The 18357-nt window shown below is 43.4% G+C and overlaps 1 protein-coding gene across 2 annotated transcripts in view; it reads right to left on the reverse strand.

Moving 5' to 3' along the window:
- dgkh (diacylglycerol kinase, eta) overlaps positions 1 to 18068 on the reverse strand; it is a 502553-nt gene extending 484485 nt beyond the window's left edge. The window contains exon 1 of one of the 2 annotated variants that reach the window (XM_063051189.1): positions 17599 to 18068. In XM_063051189.1, the coding sequence (XP_062907259.1) occupies positions 17599 to 17649 (51 nt within the window). In that variant the 5' untranslated portion in view covers positions 17650 to 18068. Of the gene's footprint in view, positions 1 to 16983; positions 17572 to 17598 lie in introns of those variants that run through there. The other variant, XM_063051190.1, reaches the window with a different exon arrangement.
- Between the last annotated feature and the right edge of the window lie 289 nt (positions 18069 to 18357).

Genomic DNA, 18357 nt, shown 5'->3' on the forward strand with positions numbered 1-18357 from the left:
AGAAGGATGTCCCTTTAGAACAAAGATGGTGAATCTGAGGAATCCATTGCCTCAGATGGCTATGGAGGCCAAGTAATATGGTATATCTAAAGTGGAGGTTGATAGTTCCATGATTAGTAAAGGCTTTAAAGGTTATGAGGTGAAGGGGTTAAGTGGAATAATAAATGAGCCATGATGGAATGGTGGAGCAGATTTGATGGGCTGAATGGCCTATGGTCTTGCAGAGTTCCTAATGAACAAGTGGGGAAAATGGATTACTTGCAAATATATGAAAGTTGAAGCAGAAACTAGAATCATGACTTTCAATTTTCCCAATGTTTGCGGAAGGAATTTGCTGCTAGTTGTCTAATAGCAGAGCTGAATGAGTTATAGCACTTAATATTGTTAGTGTAGAGATGGAGGAGGTAACAAGGAGCAGCATACATGTTTGAGGAAGAGGGAGTGAAGAAAATAACAATGGTTGGGTATTGTTGGTGGTCAGTGAAACCATTGCTGCGGCTAACAGTCAAATAGATTGCATAAAAGCAATCAAGGTGACATCCACTGTGTCAGACAACAGAGAAAGTGTTACATGTATTAATATGAAATATTCAGAGAAAGATCATGAAAGAGGCACAAAACTGTAAGACACAGCCTGCATAAAGTGGGTTAAGAGCAAGGCTTGGATACAAGACCCAGTTGTGAATTTGTTACAGTCTGAATATGAAGGGCTTAGTAAAAACAAACTAGAATTTTACACATAAATGATCTCTGTCAGGCCAGCTGTTTTTCTACCAATCAAAACGCATGCAAGCACTATTGATTTGTAATGCGGCTGGTTAAAATATCACATGACTGGAATGGTGGAGAGATGGGTTGTTATATAGTTGTGAGAAATGTAAACACAGGGTGTTGGAGATGGTGTCTGGCAGTGAGGAAGGAAGACAGACCCACAGATGTTGGAATTGCCATTCAAAGATAACCTAAAGAGACGTGAGGCACAATATCAAGCAGAGAACACAAGAGGCACACACAACTGTGAAACACTCACAAAAAGGACCGTTATGGTTTTATTAATTAAATTGATAAAACCAGCTAAAACCTATATGAATTATGCTGAATCTGATGAATAGTCATGACCGGAAAAAACCTGTCATTTACTTAATATGTCCTGCCAACATAATATGTGAGTTGGGAGCAGAAGTAAGCGACTCAGAACCTTGAGCCTCCAACGTCAATTAATAATATGGCTGGTTCTCACAGTAACCACGGATCAACATTACTGACTACCCATTGTCACCTTTCACCCCTTGCTTATCAAGTATCTTTCTAACTCATCCTTGAAAATATTCAAAGACTGCTTCCACCACACTTTGAGAGCAAAAATAGTATCACCTCTTGTCTGGTTTAAATGAGTGATACCTTATTTTAAATCCTTAGTTCTAGATTCTCCCATAAGAGGAAACATCCTCTTCATATCCATTCAGTTGAGCTCTCATGATTTTAATGTTTCTGTCAAGTTGCCTCTCACTTTATAGACTCCATAGATACAAGCCTAGCCTGAACAACTTTTCCTCATAAAGTAACCCACCAGGTGGTTCTTGGAACTGCTTCCAATGTAGTGATATTCCTGCTGAAATGAGACAATACTCAGTACTCCAGATGTGGTGTCACCAATGCAATATATAACTGAAGCTGAACCTCCATATCTTTCTGTTTACTGCCCTTATCATCAGTAAATCATAACATTCTGTTTGTTCTAATTATGTGAAGTATTCTAGCCTTTTATGAACAGTGCACTAGAACACCCAGATCTCTCCATATCTTAGCAATTTCTCACATGCCCATGTTTTTATTTATTTCTCCTGTCCAAATGGACAATTTCACATTTTCCCCAAATGCTTCTCAATTTGCCAGTCTTATCCATTCACTTAACCAACTTTTACCCCTCTAGAGCTTAATAAAGTCTTCTTCATAACCTACTTTTCTACCTATCATCCCGTCATTTAGCAACCATTCATTTGGTGCCTTTATCCAAATCATTTATATAAATTGTAAAAATTTGACACCTTAGTGCTGATCCTGTGGCTGACCTGTTACATGTTGCCAACAGAGAAACAACCATTTTATATCCATAGTTTCTTGTTAGCCAGTTCTATCTGCACTCATGTTATTCATAATACCATAAGCTTTTATTTTTTGCAATAATCTTGGATGCAGCACATTCTGCAAATCTACCTTTCCAATTATCTGCCACAAGTTAGTTATTCAAAGTACTCCATTGGTCAAACATAAATCTATATCGACTTTGCCTATTATTTATTTTCTTAAGTGCTCTGCTATAAAGTCTTCAATAATAACTTAACATTTTTGCTATGACATATACTAAGCTAACTGGTGCTGTTTTTCCAGCGGGTGCACTTTTCTTCAGCAAGCCTCAGCTTCTCTTCTCCTCTTTTTAGACCTCTGCGTAGTTCCAGCCTCCAGCGAGAGCGATCGCTTGCGATATCCTCCCACCTCTCAACGTTCATGTTCAGTGACTTCATGTCTCTCTTGCATACATCTTTGAAACAAAGATGGGGCCGTCCCTGTGCTCTCTTGCCGGACGCCAGTCCCCGGACAGCAAATCTTTCAGGATCCTCCCGTCTGACATGCAGTGTACGTGGCCCAGCCAGCAGAAACGGCGTTGTTGGGGCAGGGTGAAGAGGCTGGGTATCTGCGTGCGGGCCAGGACCTCATTGTTGGTGACTCGGTCGATCCACTTGATATCCAGGATGTGTCTCAGGCTGCGAAGGTGGAAGGCATTCAGACGCCACTCTTGTATGGAGTAGAGGCTCCAGGTCAAGCTGTCGTAAAGTAGTGTGCTGAGGATGCAGGCCCTGTAGACTGCAACCTTGGTGTGCATCGTCAGCTTTCTGTATTTATCTCTAGCAGCATTTATTTAGTTTTGTAACTTTAGTCATTTTTATGTCTTACACTAAACTGCTGCCACAAAACAACAAATTTTATGACACAATTGTACCTGATTACCTAACTGTAGGACTGCGAGGTTGTCTCTTGCATAGTCAACTGGGATCAGGAGATACTCCTTGATAGAATATCACACATGTACATGACAGACTTGTTCTCCAAAGTGGGCTTTGGAGAGGGAATCTGCATTCAGATATAATTCCTCTGCATGATCATCATTAGTGCATATATTCTCCCTTTCTCTGGAGATTTGTACAACATATCGTGCACTTGGCATCTCTGAATGAAAGGGAAGACAGCTCAGGGGACTGCTGCAGTTTATGCTAAGCTATAGGCCACATCTGTACCACCTACTGCAACACCAAAAGCACTTTACACCTAATTACCTGCTTCTTTCCTGTAATCGAGAGGGAACACCTCCCCCATTGACTGAGTTTCTGTACTATCTTGGCTGGTCCCAACACATCTTTGCATACCCCAGCTCCTTTGACCATCATTCCTGGCACGGTCAGATAATCAGCATAGATAGGGAAAAAGCAAATGCTTGATAGGATCAGATGCCAAAGGACATGGAGCAAAGCAAAAAGCTGAAAGAACTCAGGAGGTCAGAATCTGTAGAGGGAAGTAGGTAGTCGATGTTTCAGGTTGAGATCTTTCCTCTGGACTGAAAGATTAGAGAAAGATAGCCAGTAATAAAGAGGTGAGGTGGAAGAGTGAGGCAAGAGCTAAGAAGCAATAGATGGATACAGGTGAAGAGCAATGACTGGCAGATGGAATCAGAAGGAGGAGGGAAGGGTGGAAATCACAGCAAAGATTGGGTGATGGATAATAGGTAACAAAAGGCTGTGGATGATGGAATCTTTTAGGAAAGGAAGGTGGGATATGAACTGCATAAAGGCGAGGAGAGCATGTGGGAACAGTGAAGGGAGTGGACCAATGGGAGGAATGTGTGGGTGTCGGGCAGATGGAGTATGTATGGAAGGGGAAGGTTGGACATTTATGGGAGGATCTGAATAGATCAGAAGGAGTGAAAAGGATGTGAAGTTGGAGAATTGAACACTCATGCTGTCAAATTCCAGGCTAAAGCTACCTAGCAGATTATAGGGTGCTTTTCCCCTGCTTGGCATTTAGCCTCACTCTGGCAGGGCGCGAGCCAGGTCCATTTTGGAATAGGGAAAGGGATTAAAATGGCATGAAACAGGAAGGTCAAAATGCTCATGGCAAATAGAGCTCAGAGAAGGTAGTGATATACTTTGTACAGTGAATGAATAAAGCATACTGTTTGGAAAAATGTGTGTATCCTATGCACTGTTGAGATCTAGCATCAGTTGTTGAATCAAAAGGTCCTAGCCTCTTCCCCCCCGCCACCATAACACTTCCCAGGAACACTGTCTACCATGGGGAGTTGAGACAATCAAATGATGTTATCAGGTCCATTCCATCTCTTCTCAACAAAAGCCCACTTTATTGTCATTGGTGAGCAAGCGACTTTGCTGGGAAAATGATTCAAGATTGTTTAATGTCATCATTGTTTATACCAGTGTAAAGCAGAACAAAATAATTGTTACTCCAGATCCGATACAACACCAAAAAAAAAAGGTAAACAGGAGAAATCCTGCAGATGCTGGACATCCAAAGCAACACACACAAAATGCTGAATGAACTCAGCAGGTCAGGCAGCATCTATGGAAGTGAATAAACAGTCAACATATTGAGCAGAGACTCTTCTTCAGAATTGGAAAGGAAGAGTGATAGATGCCGGAATAAAACAGTGGGGATGGAGAGAAGGCGGCTAGCTGGAAGGTGATAGGTGAAGCCGGGTGAGTGGGAAAGGTGAAGGGCTGCATGATAGAGCAGAGTGGACTAGAGGAGAAATAGATAGAGGAGGGGATCCAAGGTGTGAGAGAGGTCAAAGGCCAGAGTGGGGATAAAGGAAACGAGGGGGATGGGGGTGCTTCTTTTACCGGGAGGAGAAATTGATATTAATGCCATCACTTTGGAGGCTGCCCGGATGGAATACAAGATGTAAGGTATTGCTCCTCCACCCTGAGTGTGACCTTATTGTGGCACAAGAGGAGGCCGTGGACCAACTATTTGGAACAGGAATAAGAATCAGAATTAAAATAACTTGCCACCAAGAATTTCTGTGTTTGGCAGATGGAGCAGAGGTGCTTGAAGAAGTAATCTTCCAATTTAAGACAGGTCTCACCAATGTAGAGGCCACATTAGGAGCACTGCGCAATAGATGACCTCTGGAAGTGAGGGAGGAGGTGGATGGCCACTTAGGCCTCTTGCAGGGATGAGTACCAGGAGGGAGACAGTGAGAAGAGGCGAAAGGACAAGAGAATCACAGAGGGGGTGATCCCTATGGAAAGCAGAGTCGGTGGGGGGAGTTAAATGTATTGTGATGAGCATTCGGTCCATGATTACAGGCGAGAAAAGCTCATTCATTTTAACTGCCCTTTTTATTGCGACAAGCACAAAAACAGATGGGGGAGGGGTGATTATTACATTCGGTTACGTTCAGGGTGGCACACAAACACACGAGCCAAGCTAAAATAAATGAACTTGAACATAATTCTACTGAATACGCACACCACAAACGCATTTTTAAAACAAGAACAATAAGTAATGTTGGGCACTAGGAATGCCACACTGCCCCCATCTGCGGAGTTAGCTGTCCCTGGCAACTCCAGAGTCCACAACAAAGTCCAAAAGTCCTGGCAGTGGTCAACACTGTCACCTGGGGTGCTGGGGATTAATATAGCCACCCCCCAAGGGCGGTACTGTTTGGTGAGGCAAGAGGCAGGGAACCCAGAGTGTCACCTCCTTCCCACAGCCTCACTGGGTCGATGGTGGCCAAAGGCCGATACAGTACCAACAGGTCCCGGTACAGCACAACTGCCTTGAGCTGCTCAGGCAGCCACACCTGGTATACCACGGAGATGTAGTCGAGCACCTCTCTCGGCCTCTTCCAATGGCTTCCCAGCTTGCAGGAGTGTGCCTTCTTACGGGTGGGGCAGTAGACACACAGTAAAGTCCTGTCCCCGGCGGTGGACATCATAACCCCATTTTTGATGGCTGCTAGCTGCGCTTTGGTTCTGCAGAGCTGCATCGTGAACACCCTGCAGACACCCCTTCAGCTGCTGCAGGTACTCAACACAGTCTCCCCAGGAAACCTCCGGCTCAGGAGGATGGTCAAACACCAGATCCACCGGCGTGCACAGCTCCTGCCAGAACATGAGCTCCGCCGGCATACACATGGTGCTCTTCTGAACTGCTGTCTGATATGCCCACAGAACTGGGAGTCGGTGGCGAACTCAATCGCACTGCTGCTGGCTGTGGCGTGACACTGCTTTGGAGCAGTTCTGGGCCACGTAGCCTGCCTCAATGCACCGGCAGCAGGGATGACTCTGTGGCACACAGCAGGGCTGCCGTGGAGCTGGTCGAACCTCTCACGCGCTCGTCCTCCTCAGTTTCTTCCTCTGCCTCAGTGACACAAGATGGTGATGTCAGGCAACCATGCTGCCAGAGGCATTCTAGCTTCAGTGCCTTTACAAAGCGTGGAGGCCAAGCTCTCCCTGGGCTGCAGGAGGGAATGGGGGAGGAAGGGCGGTGGATAGCCATGCTGAGCACAGTAACGGAGATCTGCTTCGAACGCCCCCAAGCTTTCCTCCATAGTGTCGCCTGCTGCCCAGTTCTTCCCTCATTGCTTCCTCCAACAGCCTCTGCTCGAAACTCCACAGCAGCACCGCTACAAAGCCCTGTAATCATGCTGCTTAGGTTGACGAGGGCCCTCAAGGCATTCCCCTCCAGCGCCGGGGCAAGGTGCACCGCCACCTCGGTGGGGTTCCATGCAGCAAGTCTGACATGTCAGATAAGGCTCCAGGCAGCCAGTACCATTATATCTAAGCGTAGCGGAACAAGTGCCACTCATGCCCTTACACTTCCTCCCTTACCACCATTCAGGGCCCCAAACAGTCCTTCCAGGTGAGGCAACACTTCACCTGTGAGTCGGCTGGGGTGATATACTGCGTCCGGTGCTCCCGATGTGGCCTTCTATATATTGGCGAGACCCAACGCAGACTGGGAGACCGCTTTGCTGAACATCTATGCTCTGTCCACCAGAGAAAGCAGGATCTCCCAGTGGCCACACATTTTAATTCCACATCCCATTCCCATTCTAACATGTCTATCCACGGCCTCCTCTACTATAAAGATGAAGCCACACTCAGGTTGGAGGAACAACACCTTATATTCCGTCTGGGTAGCCTCCAACCTGATGGCATGAACATTGACTTCTCTAACTTCCGCTAAGGCCCCACCTCCCCCTCGTACCCCATCTGTTATTTATTTTTATATACACATTCTTTCTCTCACTCTCCTTTTTCTCCCTCTGTCCCTCTGACTATACCCCTTGCCCATCCTCTGGGTTCCCCCCCCCCCTTGTTTTTCTTCCCGGACCTCCTGTCCCATGACCCTCTCGTATCCCTTTCGCCAATCACCTGTCCAGCTCTTGGCTCCATTCCTCCCCCTCCTGTCTTCTCCTATCATTTTGGATCTCCCCCTCCCACTTACAAATTTCTTACTAACTCTTCCTTCAGTTAGTCCTGACGAAGGGTCTGGGCCTGAAACGTCGACTGTACCTCTTCCTAGAGATGCTGCCTGACCTGCTGCGTTCACCAGCAACTTTGATGTGTGTTACCATTATATCTATGGAGCTTAAGGATGGACCTCACGGTGTTAATTGCTGGGGCCTGTTGGTCCTCCGGATCAGCGTTCCATCTTCGGGATCCCAGCCTGGGGGTGCAGGAGAGGCATACCACTTGGTCCCTCGACTTATCCCCCGTGTCTTAAGGTGTCTTATCCGACTTCATAGCTCTTCAGTTTTGCTGTCAATTTCTGATCCCACTCCTGACACCAGTGTGGTAAGCATTCGGTCCGTGATGACAAATAAGAAAAGCTTATTTACCTCAACTGCTGTTTTCATTGCAACAAGCACAATAACAGACACACCTCGGTTACATTCAGGGTTACAGACAAACATACAAGCAGCAACTGTATAACCTGATCTAAAATAAATTATTTCTTCTATTTATGTATTTGCAGTTTGTTGTCTTCTGCATTCTGGTTGAACGCTGTATTTGGGTGGTCTTTCATTAATTCTATTATGGTATTATTTCTATAGATTTACTGAGAATGCCCATAAGAAAACAAATCTCAGGGTTGTATATGGTGATAATAAAATAATATGGTAATAATACTTACTTTCAACTTTGAAGTGACGGCTGGGAAAGTGATCTGTAGCTGGTGCACAAATGCAGTGCTGAATGTAGATGCTAAGTGCAGTGGGTGTATGGAATTTCAGAAACAAAATGACAGCTGCCAATTGAAATACAGAGCACAATGCAAGACGTCTGAGGAATTAAATATGCCAGCCAAAGGGAATGAGTGACATGTTATGGATGAAAATGGGATTCAAGATGAAGTTGGAAATCATGTTGATGCTTTGCAAAATAGTTAGTGATATTGGACAAACTCAATAAGCTATCAAATCACGATCAACTATTGATGACCCAATCACTTGGCTCTTTCGAAGATAAGGGATTGTTACTAGCCACATCTCAAAGCTGGAACAAGTTAGAGGCACATATGGTCACATCTCGCCTTTGTATTCAATCTTCTCCTTTCATTTTGCCAAGCATCAACTTCATTTCACTTCCACTTTCTCAGACATGATTTACAAACAGTAAAGTACCTATCTGTCAAATAATTGATACAACCAATTGCTTTTTTGCATACATTATTTCAAGAAGACAAAGGGAACTGAATAAGTGCAATATCTATCATTAATCATTGAACCATCATGCAGCAAAACAAACTAAGTATGTAATAAATAAAGTGCTCTTCAAGAAGAGGGATTACACTAGCATTGGGGAAAAAGAATCACCAATCATACAGGTTAAATCATAAAACATATATTTACCCTCTTTAAATCCATACACTGGTTCTCAGAGAGAGAATGCAAATCTCACACATTGCACCCTGTTTGAGAATATCATGCAAACAGACCTCAGTGAGAAAATTCACTGAGCATATTGACTGATGATCAGAGAGGAAAGTCACTAAACACACTGATGTTCAGAGAGAGGAATCACAAGGAGAAACATGGCAAAATGCACCACTGACCTGCAGAAGAATCCAAAAATGCACACACCCTGATCCTCAATGAATCACCAATATTGATTGTACCATTAACACATTAAAGTATCACAAGGCTTTTCACACAGGCTTTGTCAAAATGAACCACATAAGTAGGTTTAAGAACAGAGAACCATAAGTTTGGTCGATGAGGATCATCCATTTCCAGGAAAGAGAGAAAATTTCCAAGCTGGGGATCTTGGGATTGAAATCTTAACACTTCACCCCAGAGGGATATACTGTAGTTCAGAGATAGGGCAAAAATTGCATAGTGCTGAAGTCTCAGAGAAATTTTAAACTGAAATTAGAGAGCTGCTTCACTGGAGAGCTTGTGTAGAGCAGAAAACCCAGTCAAGGTGGGTGAAAGGGGCACAATGTAAACTTGGGAGGGGAAACCCAGCTTTAGATTGACCCTAAGTGACTGGAATAAATGAATAAACACATACACACAGAAAGATGCATGCTACCAGGTGGAGATGAATCACTAAAAAGGTATAAAGCATACACTGATCATCAGAGAAAGGTATCATGGACATTAATTGTTGACCTTTATAGACAGGTGTCATTAAACACATGTAGAGTACACCTTAATATAGCAAATTATCCCACAACAGTCCATAGGAGAATTATTAAATAGAGTTTAGAAAGATGAGAAGTGTTAGGCTCTATCACCACCACATAGGATGTAATTTATGGCTTTGGTAAGAGCTGTTTTTATGATGTGATTTGGACAGAAGCTGGTGATTAGAGATTTAAACATGGGAAATGTGGGTCAGCTGAGCTCTAATTTGTGAAGCTCAGCATTCAATCATCTTTAAAAACAAATGGCAATTTGAAGAGTGAGAAGTAGTTTGCAAGGACAGAGTTTTTTTGAGGAGAGGTATTTGATAGAAGATTTAAAAGAAATAGCAAATATACAAGGGAAGAGACTAACAATATCAGCTAACCTGGAACCAGGAAGGAAAATGAAGATGTCTGTAATTAAATGGTTTTTAGGTCAAGAGAACAGGCCAGTGGATAATTGGTGAATTGATTTATTATTGTCACATGTGCTGAGGTACAGTTAAAAACTTGTCTTGGATAACATCCATATAGATCAATTAATTACAACAGTGCATTGAGCTAGAACAAGATAAAGCAATAACAGGATATGTTATATGTTGTAGTGTCACAGAGAAAGTGCTGGGCAGGTAGACAGTAAAGTGCAAGACCACAACGAGGTGATTGTGAGACCGAGATATGATGTAGTTAGATGAGTCTTGGGCTGAAATAGCTGAGAAAGTAAATATGTGAGATTGAGCCTAAGGCTGGAGTGAACATAAGGGAGTTGTACCAGTGGGGAAATAGAGCTCAGGGAGAGAAATCACTAAAACAAACGCTGATCTTGGATAGAATCATTGGTAAGCACAATCATACGCAAAGATATACTGAGCCATGGAGAGAAATATATCAGCAACAAATGCATTTATATAGTGACTTTCAGGTAATAAACATCTCAAGATGCTTCACATTAGAACCATCAAAAAAGTTAACATCAGGCTAAATGAAGAAACGCCTAGTCTCCAACATGATGGCATGAACACCGATTTCTCAAACTTCTGGTAACTGCCCCCCCCCCCCCAATCTCCTTCACCATTCCACATTCCTGTTTCCCTCTCTCAGCTTCTTTCCTTACCTGCCCACCAGCTCCCTCTGGTGCTCCTCCTCCTCCCCTTTCTTCCATGGTCTTCTGTCCTCTCCTATCAGATTCCTCCTTCTCCAGACCTTTATCACTTTCACTAGTCAACTTCCCAGCACTTTAGTTCAATCCCTACCCCTCTCCTCGTTTTACCTATCGCCAAACACCTTGTACTTTTTCCTTCCCTCCTCCCACCTTCTTACTCTTACTTCTCCCTTTCCTTTCCATTCCTGATGAAGGGCCTCAGCCCAAAATGCCAGCTGTTTACTCTTTTCCAGCATTTTGTGTGTGTTATTCTGAAACAGAAACCTGGTTAGGTAGAGGAGTTTTAAGTGACACATCAAAGAAGAAAGCAGAAAAGCAATGAAGTTCACGAAAGGAATTTCAGAGCTGAAAGCCTTGGTAGCCCAAGGCTTGCCCGGCAGTTATAGAAACATAGAAAACCTACAGCACAATACCGGCCCTTCGGCCCACAAAGCTGTGCCGAACATGTCCTCACCTTTGAACTACCTAGGCTTCCCCACAGCCCTCTATTTTTCTAAGCTCCTTGTATCCATCCGGGAGTCTCTTAAAAGACCCTGTCGTTTCTGCCTCCAACACCACCACCAGCCCATTCCACACACTCACTACTCTCTGTGTAAAAAAACGTACCCCTGACATCTCCTTTGTACCTACTTCCAAGCGCCTTAAAACTACGCCCACTTGTGCTAGCCGTTTCAGCCCTGGGAAAAAGCCTCTGACTATCCACATGATCAATCTCTCTCATCATCTTATACACCTCTATCAGGTCACCTCTCATCCTCTGTCGCTCCAAGGAAAAAAGGCCAAGTTCACTCAACTTATTCTCATAAGGCATGCTCCCCAATCCAGGCAACATCCTTGTAAATCTCCTCTGCTCCCTTTCTATGGTTTCCACATCCTTCCTGTAGTGAAACGACCAGAATTAAGCACACTACTCCAAGTGGGGTCTGACCAGGGCCCTATATAGCTGCAACATTAATTCTCGGCTCCTAAACTCAATCCTATGATTGATGAAGGCCAATGCACAGCATGCTTTCTTAACCACAGAGTCAACCTGCGCAGCAGCTTTGAGTGTCCTATGGACTCAGACCCCAAAATCCCTCTGATCCTCCACACTGACAAGAGTCTTACCATTAATCGTCACACTTGATTGGTCCTATTCTCTCACTTCTTATCCTCTTGCTCTTCACATACTTGTAGAATGCCTTGGGGTTTTCTTTAATCCTGTCCGTCAAGGCCTTCTCATGGCCCCTTCTGGCTGTCCTAATTTCTGTCTTAAACTCCTTCCTGCTAGCCTTATAATCTTCTAGATCTCTATCATTACTCGGTTTTTTGAACCTTTCGTAAGCTCTTATTTTCTTCTTGACTAGGTTTACAACAGCCTTTCTACACCACGGTTCCTGTACCCTACCATTCTTTCCCTGTCTCATTGGAACGTACCTATGCAGAACTCCATGCAAATATCCCCTGAACATTTCCCTGAGAACATCTGTTCCCAATTTATGCTTCCAAGTTCCTGCCTGATAGCCTTATATTTCCCCTTACTCCAATTAAATGCTTTCCTAATGTGTCTGTTCCTATCCCTCTCCAATGCTATGGTAAAGGAGATAGAATGGAGTGATTACACTCATTGGTGAACATCAGCCAAAACTCAGGAGCACTAGTAGATCAGATCATTGTAGAGTTGGATGAGGCATTTCAGAAAATGGTAGGGCCTTAGCTATATTGAAGTTTAAAAACCAGAATACAAATTTTAAATCAAATCATAATTTAAATGGAAGTTCAAGCATTTTAATAGTAAATTGAAATCAGATTGGATTAATAAATAGACAGCGGAGTTTTGAATGATCTCAAGTTTATCAAAGGTATGAAGTAAAAGGAAAGGTAAATCAGAAGTATTTTAGAACAGTCAAGACCAGAAGTAACCAGAGGTTTCAGAGGCAGAAGAGCTGTTGTAGGAGAAGCTTCGGTCATTTTTATGGAAGTGGAATGAGGAAATGATAGGAATGGTATAAATATATATTCTGAAGCTCTTATTGGGGTCAAATATGATACCAAAGGAACAAACATTACATAATACAGTATATTCAATGACTCAAAGAGAGAAAGGAGACTTACTTAAACACTACCTACAGAGAGAAGTAGCAATACAGAGAGAAAGGAATCATCAAACAAATTGATGCCAAAGTAGGAATTCATTTGTTTACAGTCCACTTAAAGCAAAGCACCCCAAAGGCTTATCAATTGAAAACTTAATAGGATAGACACTAAAAGTTAGTGGTAGGTTTTCAAGGAAAATCTTAAAGCAAGAGATTACCAAATTGGTGGTCTTAGCATTAAAAACAATAGTGCACCAACTAAAACAACACACATCAAAGTTGCTGGTGAACGCAGCAGGCCAGGCAGCATCTCTAGGAAGAGGTACGGTCGACATTTCAGTCCTGACGAAGGGTTTCGGCCTGAAACGTCGACTGTACCTCTTCCTAGAGATGCTGCCTGGTCTGCTGCGTTCACCAGCAACTTTGATGTGTGTTGCTTGAATTTCCAGCATCTGCAGAATTCCTGTTGAGTGCACCAATTAAAATCTGTGTTTAATGAAATGCCCTTGGTTTGAGGAGCTCAGACATGAAGAGGTTACTGATAACTGAAAAAATAAAGAAGTGTAAGAATTTGAAAACCAGGGAGAAAATGTTACAATACGCAGCAGTCTCTGGGGTTTAGACACTCTGACTGTGCATTATGGATAAGTGGCATGGCCCCTTTAAAAATTCAGGCTCTCCCTGCTAATTGGCAGCATATTTTGGCAGCAAAATTTAAATATTCAAAGAATACCTGAATTGAGGTTTGTTGCTCAACCGTCATCTTTACTTTGGATTCTCATCTTAGAACCCTGCCTTCGTTTCAGTCTCGTATCATGTCTCAATTCTAGTCCTGGATACTTCAGTGCTTGGGTCCTAACCATCCTCACCTAGGTTTCTTGTCATAGAAAGATTTAAAATTGAGTCATTGAGCAACTATGAACAAATGTTGACCCTTCGACACGTGGCCGATGAGTGAACAGTAGCACTACAAATAGAATTAACAGGAGGCCATTTGGCCTCTCGTGTCTGTTCTGCCTTTACAGCTGGTAGCTCAGTGATACATTCTCACTAACCCCATGTTGTTCGATTCTATTTTTATTAAAAATATTTAAAAATCTATTGATAGAACAGGCAACAAAATGTTTGATGAACTAAAATTTACAAATGGCAGAAAGATCAAGAATATGTTGGAATAATCAAATATAGATATAACAACCCCAGTAGACAGGGGTTTGAGAGATGAGGGGAAACGTAGAAACAGGCAGGCAGATGTAAGGAGTGGCATTGTAAATGTCATATATGACACCTCAACTGTGAAAAGACACCTAACACATTATTCTGCAGACAGTGACCTGAAGAAATAGAATTATGGAGCAAACACACTGATCAGGAGATCAGAGACCTCAGCTGGAGTAAATGTGCTGTTCTGGTCACCATTCTATAGCAAGAATTGAATAATGCTGGAGAGGATACAGAAAAGATATCTGGGATGGAACATCTTAATTATGATGTAAGACTGGAGATCATACCTGTTTCATTGACACAGAGAAGTTTAAGAGGAAATAATTCATGCATATAAAATTAGGAGGGGTATGGATACGGACATTGCAAGAATCTTTTCCCTTCTTCAAAGGTTAATAAAATTAGAGGACGGATGTTTAGAAGGGATCTAAGGGGACCTTTTACACCCAAATTATTCTAAGCATTTGCCAAAGTGAACCGTGGAAGCAGACACCATCAACTTTTGAAAGGTGTCCAGACAAGAACTTTTGATTACTGGGGCATAGAAGACTATGGGCTAAGTGCTGGAAAATGGGATTCATACTGATCATCATGGACGAAGTGAGCCAAAAAGCCTGTTTTCATGATGTATGACTGCACCACCGATGCTAAAGTGGCTATTTTTTGGCACTCATAAAAATTAATTGCAAATCATCTTGGGAAAGAGCAAAAATAATTTTAGAGTAACATGAACACAAAGCAACAGAGTGAAGTCTCAACTGGCTCAGATTAAGTCAACACAAACACACTGTTTTAGATTAAACTCAACACCTACACACTAAATATCCAACACGCACACGTACACGTCAGTAAATTCAATACAGCGCACAGTGAGAATTAAACCGACAAACACTGTTCCAGAGCAAATTAAGGGTACAGACTGTCAGTACAAGCATACTATCAGTAAAATGCACATCAACTTGACACCAGAAAGTAAAGTCCGCATACTTCTTCGGTAAAATCAGCACACTTAACAGTCACAGTAAAATTAACACACCAACTGTGAGTTTAAAATCAGCACACCTACTGTTGTCGCAGTGAACTCAACACACACATCACACACACAGAATCGGAGAAAGAGTCCTGAACTCCGCTGTCACGCAGAAGTTACCAAACCGCAGAGGCAGAGCTGGATCCCTAAAGCAAGCTGTCAAAATGAATCGTTTATCGAAGTCAGAAAAACATAGCCACAGATCGATCATCTACGTACGCAGCCTGTCACAGTCAGGAGTAAAGCCGAAAACCTCAGCAGGGAGAAACGGCTAAGTGGAGACCTCGGTTCTTAGAGTTCAATCGCCGTTAATACAAAGTCTGACCGCCACACTTGTTCCGACAGATTTTCTGCACGAGGTCTCAGTGGCAGCACGTCCTCTGAAAGAAGGAAATAACAAGGCGCATGTATTTGCCGGCCCAACAGTGACTGAACTGGTCCCGACTGGAAGCGAACCTTTGTGCATGCTCGTTTTTTAAATAAAAAAAGCTCATTGTCTGTCAAATCCTCCTATTAACACAATAGCTCCAAGCCTTTTTTGTGTGTTTTGTGGTTTTCGAGGACCAGAGAAGAACCACGCCTTATTTTAACTTCTACTTTTATGTTCATGGTCGTATTCTTTGATTCTGAGATCAAGCCATCTAGAAGTCGAATTATGGCTCCCACCAAGACTAGATTTTTGTTATCTTTGAAAAAATGTATATTTCCACCAGTATGAATACAGTTTCGCCTTGCTCGGAGTGTAAAGTGTAAGTGGTGCAAAGGTGGACGGAGAGAGGCACCGTCACCGCCACCAGTGAGTCGGCTCCTAATGATTTTCGTCTGGATTTCCCGCACAGAATCGATGAATTCTGGCTCTGATTGCAACCCGCAAAATGGGGCGATGGTTTATTTACACCATAGTTCCTGCGACATCCTCCTACACTTCAAACATTAGAAGAAAAATCAACAAAACGGTCCTGGAAAACTTAAACAGTTGACAATTGTATTGAAGCACCTGCTCTGAATTGCGGCGTGTTAGTGAGAAATAAAATTCGCTTCAGGTTTCCTACTTGGTTATCAAAATATCACTTAAATCTGCATACCGTAACTAGAATTATGGAGACAGGAGAGAACTTCAGATGCCGAAATCTGGGGCAACTTGCTGCTGGGGGAAATCAGGCGCACAGTCTCACCAAGCCATACCCACATCCATCAACCATACCGAGGAGAGCTTTTAAATCATCTCTTCGGATTTGTTTTTGAATTTAAATCGAATAAACATTTTTATAATAAAGAGAACATGTTTTATAAAATTGAAATATCTAGGAATTTTGCCCGAAATTACCTCTAGTGGATTCCAAAATAAAATAGAGACCTTAAATGTAAAATCAAACTTTCAGATAGAAGAGAAAGAGAACAGAATTAATTTTAGATTTTCGGCGGCGCATTCTCAAGCTCTGCACTGACCTCCGCAGGATCAGGCAGAAATTAAAATGGAAATCAAATCGGCACGTTTAAGTTAAACATGCACACACTGGCAGGCAGATACACACAAACGATGATGTTGTGTCCAAATCACAGCAAGTTGTTCTAAAATTTGTCAAGCCGAAGACTATATATGGATATATGGGGGGGGGGAGAGGTTGCTTAGCTAATGCCTTTAGGAACGCAGGTTTCGAGGGAAACGAAAAAAGCGAGTATACTTCCTTCCTTTCGAATTCTTGCAGATTTTTCAACTAGTGGGAAAGATTCTGTTCAAAGGCTTTACAGTACTGCAGGGAAGCGAAGAAGGAACTCACCCTCGACAGGCTGATTAGATATAGAGCGTAGAGCCAGATAAACACCACATTGAAAATTTCAACGTTTTATCCCTGTCAGATGCAAACGAACGAATCGAGCGTGCAGTACTTGCGGCTGGTTTCCACGTTACTTAATCAGTGACAGTGTCACCAGCCGGTCGGGATTTCAGTGCTGTCCTGAAGATTTGTAACCCGCAGCCCTTTTTCTTTGTAATTTCCAGCTTCCCTGTTGTATTTGCCTTTCAGCCCCCGCTCTCCCACGACATCCTGAATCTCGTGTGGGTGTCGCTATTACTGTTTACAGTGAGACCCAACTTTCTCTATCTGTCATTTGGAATATTTGATGATTTACATCCCGGACGACACAAATGGAGAAGGACACGTGAGTAAGAGCGCGTCCATATACACACATACACACATCTGTGGTTGCTGTATAATAACCCCCTCCACCCATGCCGTGGCTATTTATAACTTGTACACATCAAGATATCTATTCAGAGAAATGAAGGCCAAGAACAAAATAACACAATGACACATGGGCACCGACAACAAGCGTGGGCAGAATCGAGAGAGAAGAAGGGCAAAGTGCGGAGCGCAATAAACGAAGCTACCCACCATCTCTTCCCAGACAGGGCTCCGGCTGTACGAAGGATACAACTCTTCCATATTCGGCTCGACAGTCCCAAGAGGGCTTCTCTCCAGGGCTGTGCGGTTTGCCCGCTTGTTTGGCCACGATTGCCGTCCCCACCCACTTCAAGTCACTTTGGCTTATCTCTTCCTCGTCTCACGCTTTCACTAAATCTGCCACCGGAGTTTAGCCTGTGAGGGTTCCACGTGATTCGTTCTTACTCCTTATAAGGAGCTGGACTTTTCGGGAAGCAGCGGAGGCTGGAGTTACATCCTCTCTGGGCGACTGTAGCAGTAGCTGCGGGTTTCTGCATTTCGGTAGCGCCACTTACCCAACCGAGCAAGGAAAAGGCTGTTGCGGGCGTGCGGTCGGACGAAGGCATTGTTGAAAAGGGCGGATTGCAAGAGCCACTTAGAAGAGATTCAAGGGAGTCAGATACCAGACAGGCTAGGGAGGGGATTCCGGTGCCGAGGGCCTTGGACACTCCCCAGTGGTCGGAGCGCTTGAGTTCGTGGGATGCGCGAGTAGCCATCATTTGTGGGAGATCCGGACGAGATAAAGAGTTAAAGGGGAATACGAGGGGGGGAAGAGCGATGAAATAATTTAAAAACAGAGGAAAGTCCAAAAATTGGGTTCTCCATCAGGAGCCGAAGGTGCAAAAAAAGGGGGAGTTGGGAGAGACTATACCGCGAAAGTTTCACAACGCAAATTAGTTAAAATACATGTGGAAGCACCCAGAAACGTTT

This window comes from Mobula hypostoma, chromosome 6 (genome assembly GCF_963921235.1).
Source record: "Mobula hypostoma chromosome 6, sMobHyp1.1, whole genome shotgun sequence".
Lineage (NCBI taxonomy): Eukaryota > Metazoa > Chordata > Chondrichthyes > Myliobatiformes > Myliobatidae > Mobula > Mobula hypostoma.